Raw genomic sequence first — 15,124 nt, forward strand, 5'->3', positions numbered from 1 at the left:
TTCATTGCCTTTGCTGGGAAGTCTTGTGACACACAGATAAATGGGGACTCTCGCTCTGGGCCAGAAGTTGCAGGATGTCCCAATTCAGAATTTATGGCCGCGAAAGCTGCAGTCATAACATGGCCCAACAGGTTATCAGACTGCGAATCCTTTGAGTGCACCTAATGGCAGGCGACAGAGAGCAGACTGCAGAAGGCAATGGGGAACTCCTGCAGCACTTTGCCAAGCACAACCATGGACCAACCCAATGGATGCCCACAGTCACCAATGCCCTCTTAGGGTTTGGGACCTGAAGGGAGGATGATTATTTAATAGTTTCTCAGCAGCCCATTGTTAATGTAGTAAAATGTCCCACTGTCCAATGATTTGATTTGGATGTTACATGTCCAAGGGAACGCAGAAAAATACTTTTCATTGTACTTTGGTACAATGTCATGTGAAAGCACTTAAGCCACATGAGGTCAGGTGAAAGATACGGTCTTAAAAAGGAGGAAAAAGTGAGGCAAAGGGTCTGGCTTACATGAGACTCCAAACCAACTGCAATGTGGTTGAATCAACCACCCTTGAGAATCTCCTGCAAGCCACTCAGTTCAAGTGCAATTAGGGGTGGGCAACAAATGGCCATGCCAGTGATGCCCACACCATATGAAATAAAAGTGAGCAATGTTTGCAGAAAGGACACTACCCATTTTCCACATCACGGAACATAGATTTGACACCCTGGTGTAAAAACAGAAAATGCTGGAGATCTAGCAGCATCTATGGGGAGACCCCTCAGAAAGCATTCAGCATTTTCTGTTGTTTTTATTTCAGATTTCCAGCACCCGCAGTACTTTGCTTTTATTTTATAACAATGAGAGTCAGTATTAGCACTGCTGCCTCACCGCACAGAGATCCCAGGTTCGATCCCTGCCCGTGTGGAGTTTGCACATTCCCCCAGTGTTTGCACGAGTCTTTTCCCCCCCCCCCCCCCCAATAACCGAAAAAGATTTGCAGGCTAGGTGGATTGGCCACACTAAAACACCCCTTAATTGGAACAACAAAATAATTTGGTACTCTAAATTTATTCATTTAAAAAAAAAAAAAAATGTCAGTATGGAGTTTGGATCCAGGCTCTTTTCCAGCTTCAGTGACAAACACAATGCTCATCATGATTCACACTCCCTCCAAACAGAACTCACACCTCCCACCATCAATGCTTTCAGCACAGGTCTTTTATTTAAACCAGTACTAATCTCATTACTGTCTTTACCTGGTTGTAGGACATATTTCTACCAGCAATAGCTGTGTACAGTAAAGATGAAGTTGGACAAGAATGGAAACAATTCATTGTTGATATAGCAGGATTGCACCTTGATACATCACTGGACTGTTCACCAATCAAGGATGTTTTGCATTCTGTTGGGTTTTTATAATCGGTTTTCACGGTCACAAGTAAAAATCTATATGCCAGTAGCGATGACGCTATGCATTCAATTAGAGATGAACTATGGACCAAACAGTAATTTGTTTTAAACCCAACAGAAAACCACAATAAAAAAGTAAACTTTAATTACAAAGATACTTAAAAAAAATTCAAATCATAACTGCTGCCATATTGCCAGGTGGAGTTCTTTTTACACCTTTCATCCTAGTGAGCAATGAAGAGAAAAAACTCGAGACACGGCAAAGTAATAAATATGCTAGTTACGGTTCAACTCACTAAAAAATGAATAGGCTTTCATGAAGCAAGCATTAAGCTCAAAACTAACACTATCACAAATGTTTATGCATGGTTATCTTGACACTATATTTCAAAGTCTCACAGGCTATTAGTGATTATTAAATTGTGCAAGCAGTGATTTTCCATTGAGCTGCACACATTTCCTGCTGGATCATTTCTCTTCACACCATTGATTCTCCTTCCGTACCTGGGGGTGAAAGCACATACAATTAAACCCCTATTTTCTTTTTTACAATTAAACCCCTATTTAAAAAAACAACTTTGCTGAATCCCCCCCCCCCCCCCCCCACCTCAATTCTCCAGTCCATTTCAACTAGTGGGCAGCACGGTAGCAGTGGATAGCACTGTGTATTCACAGCGCCAGGGTCCCAGGTCTGATTCCCCGCTGGGTCACTATCTGTGCAGAGTCTGCACGTTCTCCCAGTGTCTGAATGGGTTTCCTCCGGGTGCTCCAGTTTCTTCCCACAGTCCAAAGACGTGCAGGTTAGGTAGATTGGCCATGATACATGGCCCTTGATACATTGCCCTTAATGACCGAAAAGGTTAGGAGGGGTTACTGGGATAGGGTGGAAGTGAGGGCTTCAGTGAGTCAGTGCAGAATCAATTGGCTGAATGGCCTCCTTCTGCACTGTATGTTCTATGTTCTAACTGCAAAATTGTTGCAAAGCAGCAGTATGTTCAGAGAGCAGCTTGTGCATTTCGGGAGCAACGCTGCTCATGTGTAGACTTGATGCACAGGGTCAGAAGTCCAATTTGACTCATCCATGCTGTTTGCGTGGGGAACTGGGATTGCTTCAGCCAAACTTAAAAAAGGCACTGAACACTTTCAAAACAGTTAGAGAATATAATGCTTAGATTGGGCAGGATAATTATTTCCCCAAATTAAGATCGCCACACAGAAAATAAGAAAAAGCGAAGCTGAAACTGGACAGATCAAGGGTCGTGCAAAGGACAATAACGTCAACATGGTAACTCACACAATGCACTCAAAGGACAAAACTATGAAGTTAAACAGTGACAAATGATGGTGTAGCGGAAATGTCAGAGTAAGGTCCAACTTAATACTCTGGGGACACAGGGACTCCCACTAAGGGAATTTGAATTTAAATTCAAATAATAAATCTGGAAATGAAAGCTAGTCTCAGCTGTGAGCCATGAAACTGTCCTAAATTGTGGTGAAAATCTACCTGGGTTGACTCATGTCCCGTAGGGAAGGAAATAGATCGTCCTTACCCTGTATGGTCTACATGTGACTTCAGATCCACAGCAATGTGGTGGGCTCAACTGTTCTCTGAAATGGCCTAGCAAGCCACTCAGTCCAAGGGTAATTAGGAATGGGAAACAAATGCTGGTGCAGCAATACCTCCATCCCATGAGATTTTCAAACCCCATAGAATGGGGCTTGCTTTGGTGGGGGGAGGGTCAAATAAAGTGTAGCACGAGCTCGCTGTAGAGCTGCCTTTACACTGCACTCAAACGTCAATACTCCCACTTCCAACTGCATGGGTGGAAACTTGGCCAGCACCCATGTAGTCCCCAAGCCTGCACTGGTGCCTCACAGAGCACACATGACAGGGGCGAGGTCGAGTAGGTTCTTTGGGGTGGAGGACAGATGTGGGAGGTGCTCGGGGAGCTCAGCAAATCACGTCCATATGTTCTGGTCGTGCCCGGCGTTGGATGTGTTTTGGAGGGGTTTTGCAAGGACTATGTCCAGGGCGGTGAATGCCTGGGTCAAGCCGAGCTGGGGATTGGCATTATTTGGGGTATCGGACGAGCCGGGAGTGCAGGAGGCGAAAGAGGCCGGTATTCTGGCCTTTGCGTCCCTGGTAGCCCGGAGGAGGATTTTGCTACCATGGAAAGATGCAAAGTCCCCTAGTGTGGAAGCTTGGATCAATGACATGGCAGGGTTCATCAAGCTGGAGAGGATAAAGTTTGCGTTGCGAGGGTCTGTGCAAGGGTTCCTCAGGTGGTGGCAACCGTTCCTAGACTATCGCGCGGAGCGTTAGGAGGAGGTCAGCAGCAGCAGCCCAAGGGTGGGAGGGGGGGTTCTCCTATTTGTGTTTTTAAATGTTATATGGGGGGGGGGGGGTTATTGTATATGGGGGAAATCCAATGTATAATTTCTGATTGTTGTGTTCTTGTTTCTTTCTTTTTGTTTTGGGGCGGGGGGGTTTTGTTGAAAAATTTGAATAAATATATTTATTTTTTAAAAAGCCTGCACTGGTGTCTGTCAGGCAAGAAGTGTTACACATTTTGTTTGTGCCAATCCAAGCTGGACTCAGCATTTAAACTACTGCACCACAGTCACCAATATATTGTTGGGCTGGATGATCCTTAAATGGGGACAGGAAAAGTTACCCCTCTCCCTCTCTCCTTCCCCTCCAGAGACACTAGCTTAAACATGCCATCATTCATAACAAGCCAACTCAAGCAGAGAAATAAGCTCTTTTAGGGCGTAATGTAAATCTTTTTACAAAGATAGCCAGGAGTACCTGTGCTTCTTCTTCCTCAGTAAAATCATTCTTGATGTTGAATGTTTTGCGAATTTCTTCAGGGGTTTTTCCTTTGATCATGTTTGCCACAGTTTTGCAAGTTACATCTAGAAGGCCCTTAATATCAAGGTAATTTGCAGCCTGTTTGGAAAAGAAATCCCATTAAATCCAACTAACAAACAACAAGAATCCATGCTCTTCAGGGTGTATTCTTCGGTTTTAGCATACGGCGGGCAGGCTACCTGGGTGCAACCAAGCCACCAGAACAAGGTAGTGCTCAGAGAGGCTCACCCGTTGACACATCTTCTGGTGACAGCATTAGACAGTAAATTGTTCTCAATCCACCACATTTCAGTGACTCAGTGATTAGCACTGCACCCCCACAGGTGTTCCAATGTCAGCCTTTGCTGATCATGCAAACTCCACACCTTCGCCTTGTGTCTGTGTGAGTTTCCATGGGTGCACAGTTTCCTCCCGCAGTCCAAAGATGTGGTTAGGTGGATTACACAATGTGTGGAGGGTTACAGGAATAGGGCAGGGGAGTTCTCTTTCAGAGGGTCGGTGCAGATTTGATGGGCCGAATGGCCTCCTTCTGCACTGTAGGGATTTTATACACAGCATTTGGTAAAAATGTTTTAAATACTCTCAGCACAAGTAGACATAGGTAGGGTGCTCTTTCCAAGGCCCAGTGCAGACTTGATGGGCTGAATGGCCTCCTTCTGCACTGTAAATTCTATGATCTATGATAAGTAACTAAACAAAACTCAATCCAGCTACACAACATGCATCTACTTTTGCTGCCTCACAGTAGTAGTGGTTATAAACTACTGCTCTATCAAAGACAATAAACCACTGGCCGACAGGCTGGACCCAACTTACTGGTGCAGATAACAGACTTGACTTTCATTGTTGAATGCTAGATTACTGTTCAGGGGCCCAGCAAGGCAATCCTCACCCTTTTAAAAAAATGTCTAAGTAGCGTACGCATGGATGACTTTAAGGCGATTCCCAAGCACAGCTCAGAAAATGGGAATTGACCGTATACATAGAATTTTACAATTCAGAAACGGGCCATTCGGCTCAGCAGAACCATGCTGTTTATAATGTTCCGACCATGCTGCTTCCTCCTCATCTCAGAAACCGGATTACCTTTTCACTCATTTATCTATCTACATTCCCCCATAAAAGCAAGTGAACAACTCCCTTGTGGTACCGAGTTCCATACCTTCCCCATTTGTCAAGGTAGATGTGAGCTTCAGACACAATCGCCCAAAGAAACTCAAATCACATATGCAGCATGAACCAATGCCAACATTAAGCAGTTGGATGGGCAATTTATAAAAAGGCCAAAGTTCAACTACTGACCAGAATTAATTCGAAGAGTGTACCCTGGTCGACTTTCAGAAACTCTTGATCCCACACAGGTATATCGTCGGTTCGTTTTTCTTTGTTTTCATCATCCTCTGGTGGGGGAGGATCATCTCTGTGATGTGTACACCACTGGATCACCTAGCACATAAAACACAACCTTCAAGCTGCTCATTTCTACAGAATAGTGACTGTGCCAGACCAGTTAGAATTTCTACTCAACAAAAAGAATGGAGCAGAAATTTCTACCTGAACAATCTTTTAAAAATAAATTTTGAGTACCCATTTATTTCCCCCTAAGGGGCAATTTGGCGTAGTCAATCCACCTAGTTTGCACATATTTTTGGGTTGTGGGGATGAGGCCCACACAAACATGGGGAGAATGTGCAAACTCCTCATGGACAGTGACCTAGGATCGAACCCGGGTCCTCAGTGCCGTGAGGCAGCAGTGCTAACCACTGCGCCACCATTCCACCCGTTACCTGAACAATCTAGGCTGAATTTAGTCTTTACATCAGAGGTCAACCCACGATATCCCAACATAAGGGTAGTCAGTACAGATGTAGCAACAGGCTTTATCTAAAAGACTGACATTTATGTAGAGCTCATCATTACCCACTTTACAGCCTATTAAAGTACTATAACTCTTGAAATATAATCAGGATTGTAATGCACGAAGTATGGCAGTCAATTTACACAGCAAGCTCTTACAAAGCTATCAGATAATCCATTTTAGTCCAGTATAAAAATGTTGGCCAGGACACCAGGTGGTATCCCAATCTTCTTTGATTTTGCTTGGGTGTCACGGTAGCACAGTGGTTAGCACTGTCGCTTCACAGCTCCAGGGTCCCAGATTCAATTCCCAGCTTGGGTCACTGTCTGTGCGGAGTCTGCGTGGGTTTCCTCCAGGTGCTCCGGTTTCCTCCCACAATCCAAAGATGTGCAGGTTAGGTGGACTGGCCATGATAAATTGCCCTTAAGTGACCAAAAAGGTTAGGTGGGTTTACTGGGTTACAGGGATATGGTGAAGGTGTGAGCTTAGGTAAGGTGCCTCTTTCCAAGGGCCGGTGCAGACTCGATGGGCCGAATGGCCTCCTCCTTTACTGTAAATTCTATGATTCGTAGGGGCAGACAGGTGTGCACCTTACCGAGTGGACACCTTTGTCAATGCAGTACTCCAAGAAAAATGTCAGTTTTGATTATGTGGCACAAATCTGTGGACTGGGGCCTGAAACTCCAACCTAACGACTCAGAGACAAGAGCTCCAACAATCATCCAAAAGCAACAGGCGTCCAAGGCTGAGGGGGACCTGATCAAGGTCTATGTACAGAATTATGCAGGGATGGTGTAGGAGGGAGGGTTTCAGGTACGTGGATAATTGGAGCACATTCTGGGGAAGGTGGGACCTGTGGACAGGATGGTTTGCACCTGAACCGGCTTAAAACTAATTTGTCACTGGGCTGGGAAAACGAGCTGTGTTCCAGAAGCCAGTGTCGAGAGTAGTGAGGTACTGAGGAGGGCATCAAGGTCGCAGGAGTGTACCAGCAGACAGAAAGGTGGGTTGAAGTGTGTCTACTTCAATGCAAGGAGCATCTGGAATAAGGTTGAACTTGGAGTGTGGATTGGTATTTGGGACTACGATGTTGTGGCCATTACGGAGACATGGTTAGAACAGGGACAGGAATGGTTGTTGGAAGTTCCGGGGTATAGATGTTTCAGTAAGAGTAGGGAAGGTGGTAAAATAGGTGGAGGAGTAGCATTGTTAATCAAGGACAGTTTACACGCTGCAGAAAGGTAGTTTGAAGGGAATCTGCCTACTGAGGTAATATGGGCCGAAGTTAGAAATAGGAAAGGAGCAGTCACATTGTTAGGAGTTTTCTATAAGCCCCCAAATAGTAATAGGGATGTGGAGGAAGAAATTGCAAAACAGATTATGGATAGGTGTGGAGGTGTCAGGATAGTTGTCATGGGTGACTTTAACTTTCCAAATATTGATTGGAATATTCTCTATAGGTCGAACAGTTCGGATGTGGCAGTTTTTGTACAGTGTGTGCAGGAGGGTTTCCTGACACAATGTGGATCGGCCGACAAAGAGGTGGGGCCACATTGGATTTGGTACTGGGTAATGAACCGGGCCAAGTGTTAGATTTGTTTGTGGGAGAGCACTTTGGAGATAGTGACCACAATTCGGTGTCTTTCACTATTGCAATGGTGAGGGATAGGGCCATACAGCAGGGCAAGGTTTATAATTGGGGGAGGGGTAATTATGATGTGATTAGGCAAGAATTAGAGAGCATAAGATGGGAACAGAAACTGTCAAGGAAAGGCACAAATGAAAAGTGGAGCTTGTTCAAGGAACAAATACTGTGTGTCCTTGATAGGCATGTACCTGTCGGGCAGGGAGGAAGTGGCCATGAGGGAACCATGGTTCACAAAAGAGGTTGAATGTCTTGTCAAGAGGAAAAAGGAAGAGTACGTAAGGATGAGAAAACAAGGTTCAGTAGGGTCGCTTGAGGGTTACAAGGTAGCAAGGAATGAGCTGAAAAAAGGGCTTAGGAGAGTTAGGAGGGGGCATGAGAAGTCTTTGGCAGGTGGGATCAAGGAAAAACCCCCAAGGCTTTTTACTCTTATGTGAGAAATAAAATGACCAGGGTGAGGGTAGGGCCGGTCAAGGACAGTAGTGGGAACTTGTGTATGGAGTCAGAAGAAATAGGAGAGGCGTTGAAAGAATACTTTTCTTCAGTGTTCACAAAGGAGAGGGGCCATGTTTTTGAGGATGAGTGAGAGATTCAGGCGGGTAGGCTGGAGGAAGTAGATGTTCTGACGAAGGATGTATTAGCAATTTTGAAAAACCCGAGGGTCGACAAGTCCCCTGGGCCAGATGGGATATACCAAAGGATTCTTTGGGAGGCAAGGGATGAGATTGCAGAGCCTTTGGCTTTGATCTTTGGGTCCTCGCTGTCCACGGGGATAGTGCCAGACGACTGGAGAGTGGTGAATGTTGTTCCTCTGTTCAAGAAAAGGAATAGGAATGACTCTGGTAATTATAGGCCAGTTACTCTTACTTTGGTGGTCGGGAAGATAACGAAGGATAGGATTTATGACCATTTGGAAAGATGCAGCTTAATCCGGGATAGTCAACACTGATTCGTGAAGGGTAGGTCTTGCCTCACAAATTTGATTGAATTCTTTGAGGAGGTAACTAAGTGTGTAGATGAAGGTAGAGCAGTTGATGTTGTATACATGGATTCTAGTAAGGCGTTTGATAAGGTTCCCCATGGTCGGCTCATGAAGAAAGTAAGGAGATGTGGGATAGAGGGAAATTTGGCCAATTGGATAAGTAACTGGCTATCACATAGAAGACAGAGGGTGGTGGTGGATGGAAAATTCTCAGACTGGAGACCAGTTACCAGCGGTGTACCACAGGGATCCGTGCTGGGTCCTCTGCTATTTGTGATTTTTATCAATGACTTGGAGGAGGGGGCTGAAGGGTGGGTCAGTAAATTTGCTGATGACACCAAGATTGGTGGAGTAGTAGATGAGGTGGAGGGCTATTGTAGGCTGCAAAGAGACATTGATAGGATGCAGAGCTGGGCCGAAAAATGGCAGATGGAGTTTAACCCTGATAAGTGCGAAGTGATTCATTTTGGTAGAAAAAAATTTGAATGCGGATTACAGGGTCAACGGCAGGGTTGTGAGGAATGTGGAGGAACAGAGAGATCTTGGGGTTCATGTCCACAGATCTCTGAAGGTTGCCACTCAAGTGGATAGAGCCGTGAAGAAGGCCTATAGTGTGTTAGCGTTTATTAACAGGGGGCTTGAGTTTAAGAGCCGTGGGGTTATGCTGCAACTAGACATGACCCTGGTGAGACCACATTTGGAGTATTGTGTACAGTTCTGGTCACCTCATTATAGGAAGGATGTGGAAACATTGGAAAGGGCGTAAAGGAGATTTACCAGGATGCTGCCTGGTTTGCAGGATAAGTCTTATGAGGAAAGGTTGAGGTAGCTAGGGCTTTTCTCTTTGGAGCGGAGGAGGAGAGGCGACTTAACAGACGTTTAGAAGATGAGGGGTATAGATAGAGTGGACGTTCAGAGACTATTTCCTCGGGTGGATGTAGCTGTTACAAGGGGGCATAACTATAAGATTCAGGGTGGGAGATATAGGAGGGATGTCCGAGGTAGGTTCTTTACTTGGACAGTGGTTAGGGTGTGGAATGGACTGCCTGCTGCGAATGTTGAGTCGGACACTTTAGGAACTTTCCAGCGGTTATTGGATAGGCACATGGAGCACACCAGAATGACCGGGAGTGGGATAGCTTGATCTTGGTTTCGGACAATGCTCGGCACAACATCGAGGGCTGAAGGGCCTGTTCTGTGCTGTTCTATAAACATAGATAGGAAGGAAGGTTTCCCCTTAGTAGAGGGGCAATAGCCAGGGGGCATGGATTGAAGGCAAGAGATTTGAGAAAAAACATTTTCGCCCAGAGGGTGGTTGGGAATCTAGATCTCACTCCTTGAAAAGGTGATAAGAGGCAGGAAACCTCAACATTCAATAATCATTCGGATGAGCAGTTGAAGATGAGCGTACAAGGTTGTGAACCAAGTGCTGGAAAAGGAGATGAGAATAGATAGGTGCTTGATGGGCAGCTCAGACATGTTGGACTACAGGGTCCGTTTCTGTGCTGTAAAACTCAACAATCCAACGGTGGAGAGAAGTTATCCTCAAGAAAGATCAGCAAAGTAAAGATTTTGCCACCGTACCTTTTTCAGAATAGCAGCATTCACATTTGGGAGGGGTACTGGATCATCATCACCTTCATCATCCATACCTAGGTCTGCGCGGCAGTGAAAAACAGGAGAAGATGACAAATTCAGGGTAAAAATAAAATTGTCAAAATAAAAGGATGTGTACCATTGTTCTAGCCAAACCGACGAAACAATTTCATGTCAACTTATCACACACAACATGTGCTTTCTCCAGGTTGAGATGGAAAAACAAGATTTTCACAGTAACTTAATTGCAGTGTAGCGGTTAGCACTTCTGCATCACAGTGCCGAGGACCCGGGTTCGATCCCGGCCAAGGGTCACTGCCCATGCGGAGTTTTGCACATTCTCCCCATGTCTGCATGGGTTTTGCCTCCACAACTCAAAGATGTGCATGGTAGGTGGATTGGCCACACTAAATTACCCCTTAATTGGAAAAAATGAATTGGGTACTCTAAATTTATATTAATTTTTTAAAAAAACTTCATTGCAGTGAGTATGCAAGTCTACTCGTGACACTAACAAAGGTTATTATTAAATTCCTGCCCACTTGCTGCAAAGCCAAACTCCCGAAAAACACCAATATCAATTCATATGATAATGCCAAAAAATGTATATGTATCCTTCCAGAGGGGTCAACACCCAAGGAAAAGATGGTGCTTGAAGTTCATAATAACACTGTTCATGGTCTGACTTTTGTTTTTTTGTATCACTCTTTGATCTCAAAAAAAAACCTTGCTGCAGGATTAGTCAGGTTGTTGCCAGATTATTTACTGCACTGTCACGTTACTAGGACTGGATCTCTGCCATGTCTATCAATAGTATATCCCGCAATGGCACTGCAGCTACTTAATCCCCTGCTACATTCAGCATTATGTCAGCAGCAGGGAGCACTTTGTCTGCTCAAAGCAGAAAATGTAAGCAATTAGCAAAATGAAGAGCATACAAAAATATATCAAAACCCCAACTAGTGGCAGTAAGTTTGCCTTAGATGCAGATTTTTTTTTTTTTTTTTTTTAAGAATTACCAGTAAAATAGTACTACACCTACATAGGTTAAACTGCCAAAAAGAGAATGCATTCATAACCTTTTCTGGCACATGGCAAAGGGGGAAAAAACACCACAAACAAATAAAAATAAAATATTTGCATCAGTTTTGGCGATGGCAACTTCAAGGGGCCAGAAGGGAGGACAATTAATTTCATCAGGGCACAGAACAGGCAGTGGAGGAAGGAGCAATTGCCAATTACACATTTTGAAGTCTATGGGTAAGTAGTCTGGGAGTGGAGAATCCACTGGAGCTCCTATAGACTCCAACATTGAATCATCCCCCATCCCAGCCTTGAATTATATTAGAGTGATAATGAGGGCAATAACTACAATCACAAATGTACTGGTCACAATCTGGTAACGAGGATCAATCCTTCATTTCAAAGACCAGTGACACACCTCATGAGCTACCAGACAGGTCTTCCGGAACATGGGAGGTTTTCACCCTAATGCCATTATTGGCAGCAACACGGTACAAGCTAAGCATTTAACCAAGCTGGTGAGAAGCAGAAGTTTGCAAAACATTACTGCTACCTCAGAGTCCTTCAGTGAACGTACCTTCCAACATGGTTTTGATGGTGATTGATTGCTTTGCTATTTCCACATCCACCTCAAAGATCTCTCCATCTGAGCTTTGTAGCTTAATGGCAGGCATTTTCTGGAAGAGGAAGAAAAATTGAAATATTTAAGCATCTGCACATTCTGCAATATTGCAAAAATCATCTCCCCCACTCCCCAATTAGTTCAAAGCTCCTGCCCAAGCAATAATATTTTTCTCTAAACTTCAAGATCTTCCATTTCTTGTCCCCTGCTCTCAGAAGCAACCAATTCTTCAGTCATTACAGCCAGGCCCTCAGGAACTCCACCCCACCATTGCTTTCAGCCATTTATGGCTTCTCTACAACCCTCCAAACCCTTTTATATATTCTTATTAGACACACCGAGACATTCTTCTGCATGACAAACACACTCTGCGTTTTCCAAAGGACACCACGATGTCTTAAACAATTTGAAAGCAGAGCAAGTAAGTAAAATACAATTCTGCAGGAATTCACTTGAGGGAGAGAGGGCAGACAGAAAAATCCAAAAAAAAAAAAGTTAAAGGTTCTCCCCTCCATGTTTAGTCAGTGTGTGCAGATCAACTTCTAGCTGAAAGGTTTAGTTCAGCGACTGCAACATCTGAGGGGGCAAAAGGAGGGTTATTGTGGGGCGACAACAAAACAACCACCACTCTGAAGGCAAATCAGCAAGTGGCCGGGCAGGAAAACATTGCACAGGGCCTAAAAACCCACCGGGAATTTACTGGAACCGCCTCGCCTTCAGGGAGCAGCTCCGGGACAGGGGCTCGCACCCAGAAACCGCGAGGCCCGGGGTTTACAAGCCCATTCCCCTCCCCCCTGGGACCGACAGGTGGGCGCCAGGTAAGCGGGTGAAACTCAGTGCCGGCTGCTACCGGCGTCATGGCGACCCCTATTGTGACGTACCTCGGCCTTGGCGACGCTCCCCCGGCTCCTCCTTTCTCTCTTCTTTTTTTTTTCCCCCTCTCGAGCTGACTCTCACTGACCCGCTGCCGTTCGCGCTCGCCACTATTTATAGCCCCGTCCGACGTCACCGCACTAACGTCACAGGCCCTGCCGCGCAACGCCAGGACCCCCCCACCCCAATTTTGCCTCCCGCTCACCTGCCTAACTTGGAAAGTTAAATCATACACAACGTATTAACGGGCGCGGGATAATTATTTACTCCATTCTCGCCTCACCCCGCACCATAAACAAAAATTGACGGGAGTTATCTCTGGCTAAGGATGAGTGAGTTGTGGACGCTCAGATCGGGGAACGTAACCGGACGACTAAGGTGGTGGGATCCGTCAAGAGTGCGCAGGCCGATTTATTTTTAAACCGTTAACTGAAAGGAGCAGATGAGAGGCCGGCCGCGCGCTCTCGTTGTCAGTGTGAGGGCCGCCGACTTACCGATGAAGACGCCACTCTCCGAGGCGTCGCGAACCGGGGAGTGTGGCGTCACCACGCTATGCCCTCTGGGTATTGTAGTCCCGCTGGAGCATGCGCAAACAGCTCCCATGGAGCATCTCCCCCATCGGCCTGGCCTAGGTTGATGTTGGCCCCATATGCTGCCTGACCTGATGCGTGTTTGCAGCCTTTTACTGCACACAATTTCATCATAGTAGCTGGACAGGGATTATATCCTCAAGGGGGGATCGGGGTAAAACACTTTGCAATGTTTAGACAGTACCCAGTTGAATGGCATTTTATTTTCCACTTTGATTGAGCCAAAGAACTTTTATCATGCAAAAACAGGATATTTTGGAGATGCTCAGCAAGGCTGGCAGCGTTTTGGGGGGGGGGGGGGGGGGGTATACAATGTCGTTCATGGCCTTAGGATGTCCCAAAGTACTTTGACAAAGGGTCACCTGGACTCGAAATGTTAGCTCTTTTCTCTCCTTACTACCAGACAAGCTGCCAGACTTGCTGAGATTTTCCAGCATGTTCTCTTGGGTGTCCCAAAGTACTTCACAGCCAATGAACAACTTTGCAAGAGCACCACTGCAGTTGTAAGGTGGGCAATTCGTTTGCCAACTGCAAGCTACCTGGACAGCCATGAACTAAATGACTAGAAAAGATATCTTGTTTTTGTGACTTTGAATGAGGGATAAATATTGGCCGGAACACCAGAGGTGACGTCTTCAAAGTAGTGCACGGGGCCTTTTGCATTCAGCTGAGGGCAAACGGGGCCTCAGTTTAACCTTTCACCCAAAGGACAGTGCTTCAGTGCAGCACTCCCTCAGCATGGTATAAGGGTGTCAGCCATGGTATATGCTCTGGGGTCACTAGAGTGGCAGTTATTCCACCAATATTGCGAAGCAGAGGCAAGAGTAGATGAGTCATCTACTTCAACATCCAGACTCGAAATGTTAGCTCCGCTGTCTCTCCACAGATGCTGTCAGACATGCTGAGGTTGTCCAGTATTTTGTTTTTGTTTCAGATTCCAGAACCTGCAGTAATTTGCTTTTATTTGAGCCATCTACTTGGCTAAGTCGACCAAATAGAATTTCAATTTAAATATTTGATTTTATTGAGGCAGCCAAGCAAGAGGGAGTGGAAGAGGAAGGAATAATTGATCATAGGGTAGGCTTGTACAGAGGTTCGGAAAAGCACTGTCTAGCTGCATACTTTCTGCCAATGCTGACATTACTTGCACATTTGGGAGGGATAACTTTATTAATACACTCCAGACCTCTCATCTACACCGCAAAATTTGCAAACAACTGAGGTGACAAAAGATTCTATTCAGTATGAAAACAGTAATGAAAATAAATATATCTATTTCACAGCTGCAGGCTTTGATTTCTCCAACTCTGGAGGTTTTGTGGCCCAGCCGGTCCGACTCCTATTTTTGAGCCAGAAGGCTCCAGGTCCACTTGCCAGTCCAGGCCCTGAAGGAAGCCACAGAAGGAGTGTTCACAATGAAGCTTATTAGGTTGTTGTCCAGCCTGTGAATCCATCCAGTGCTCCACACAATTCACCAAGGGGAACAGAATGTAAAGATACAAAAACCACCATCTCCCCAACTTATATTCACCCAATTGAGGAACAACGTACAATGTATATAGTGCCATTCACATCCTCAGGATATCATAAAGAGCTTCAGAGCTTGTGAATTTGTTTTGAACTGACATCATTGTAGGCAAACAGAGAGGCTAATTGT

General features: G+C 45.3%; 1 protein-coding gene across 3 annotated transcripts; it reads right to left on the minus strand.

Annotated features, from left to right (window-relative positions):
* Window positions 1-1,196: 1,196 nt before the first annotated feature.
* Window positions 1,197-13,521, minus strand: LOC140408337 (S-phase kinase-associated protein 1-like). 3 transcript variants are annotated; one of them, XM_072495394.1, is made up of 6 exons: window positions 13,372-13,521; window positions 11,960-12,059; window positions 10,348-10,421; window positions 5,581-5,724; window positions 4,216-4,356; window positions 1,197-1,910 (listed from the first exon to the last, which is right to left on the minus strand). In XM_072495394.1, the coding sequence occupies exons 2-6, from the start codon at window positions 12,054-12,056 to the stop codon at window positions 1,875-1,877; spliced, it is 492 nt and encodes a 163-aa protein (XP_072351495.1). In that variant the 5' UTR covers window positions 12,057-12,059; window positions 13,372-13,521; the 3' UTR covers window positions 1,197-1,874. The 3 variants fall into 3 exon arrangements, with proteins under 3 accessions (XP_072351495.1, XP_072351494.1, XP_072351496.1); XM_072495393.1 differs by lacking the exon at window positions 13,372-13,521 and adding an exon at window positions 12,886-13,058; XM_072495395.1 differs by lacking the exon at window positions 13,372-13,521 and adding an exon at window positions 12,694-12,832.
* Window positions 13,522-15,124: the final 1,603 nt, after the last annotated feature.

Source organism: Scyliorhinus torazame, chromosome 3, assembly GCF_047496885.1.
Source record: "Scyliorhinus torazame isolate Kashiwa2021f chromosome 3, sScyTor2.1, whole genome shotgun sequence".
Lineage (NCBI taxonomy): Eukaryota > Metazoa > Chordata > Chondrichthyes > Carcharhiniformes > Scyliorhinidae > Scyliorhinus > Scyliorhinus torazame.

Excerpts from the sequence above, each read along its gene's own strand:
- LOC140408337 (XM_072495394.1), bottom strand. The coding sequence starts at position 12,056 with ATGCCTGCCATTAAGCTACAAAGCTCAGATGGAGAGATCTTTGAGGTG. Across the intron at positions 5,725-10,347 it reads ATGCTGCTATTCTGAAAAAG|GTGATCCAGTGGTGTACACA; the intron begins GTACGGTGGCAA and ends TTTATGTGCTAG. Across the intron at positions 4,357-5,580 it reads CACTCTTCGAATTAATTCTG|GCTGCAAATTACCTTGATAT; the intron begins GTCAGTAGTTGA and ends TTTTCCAAACAG.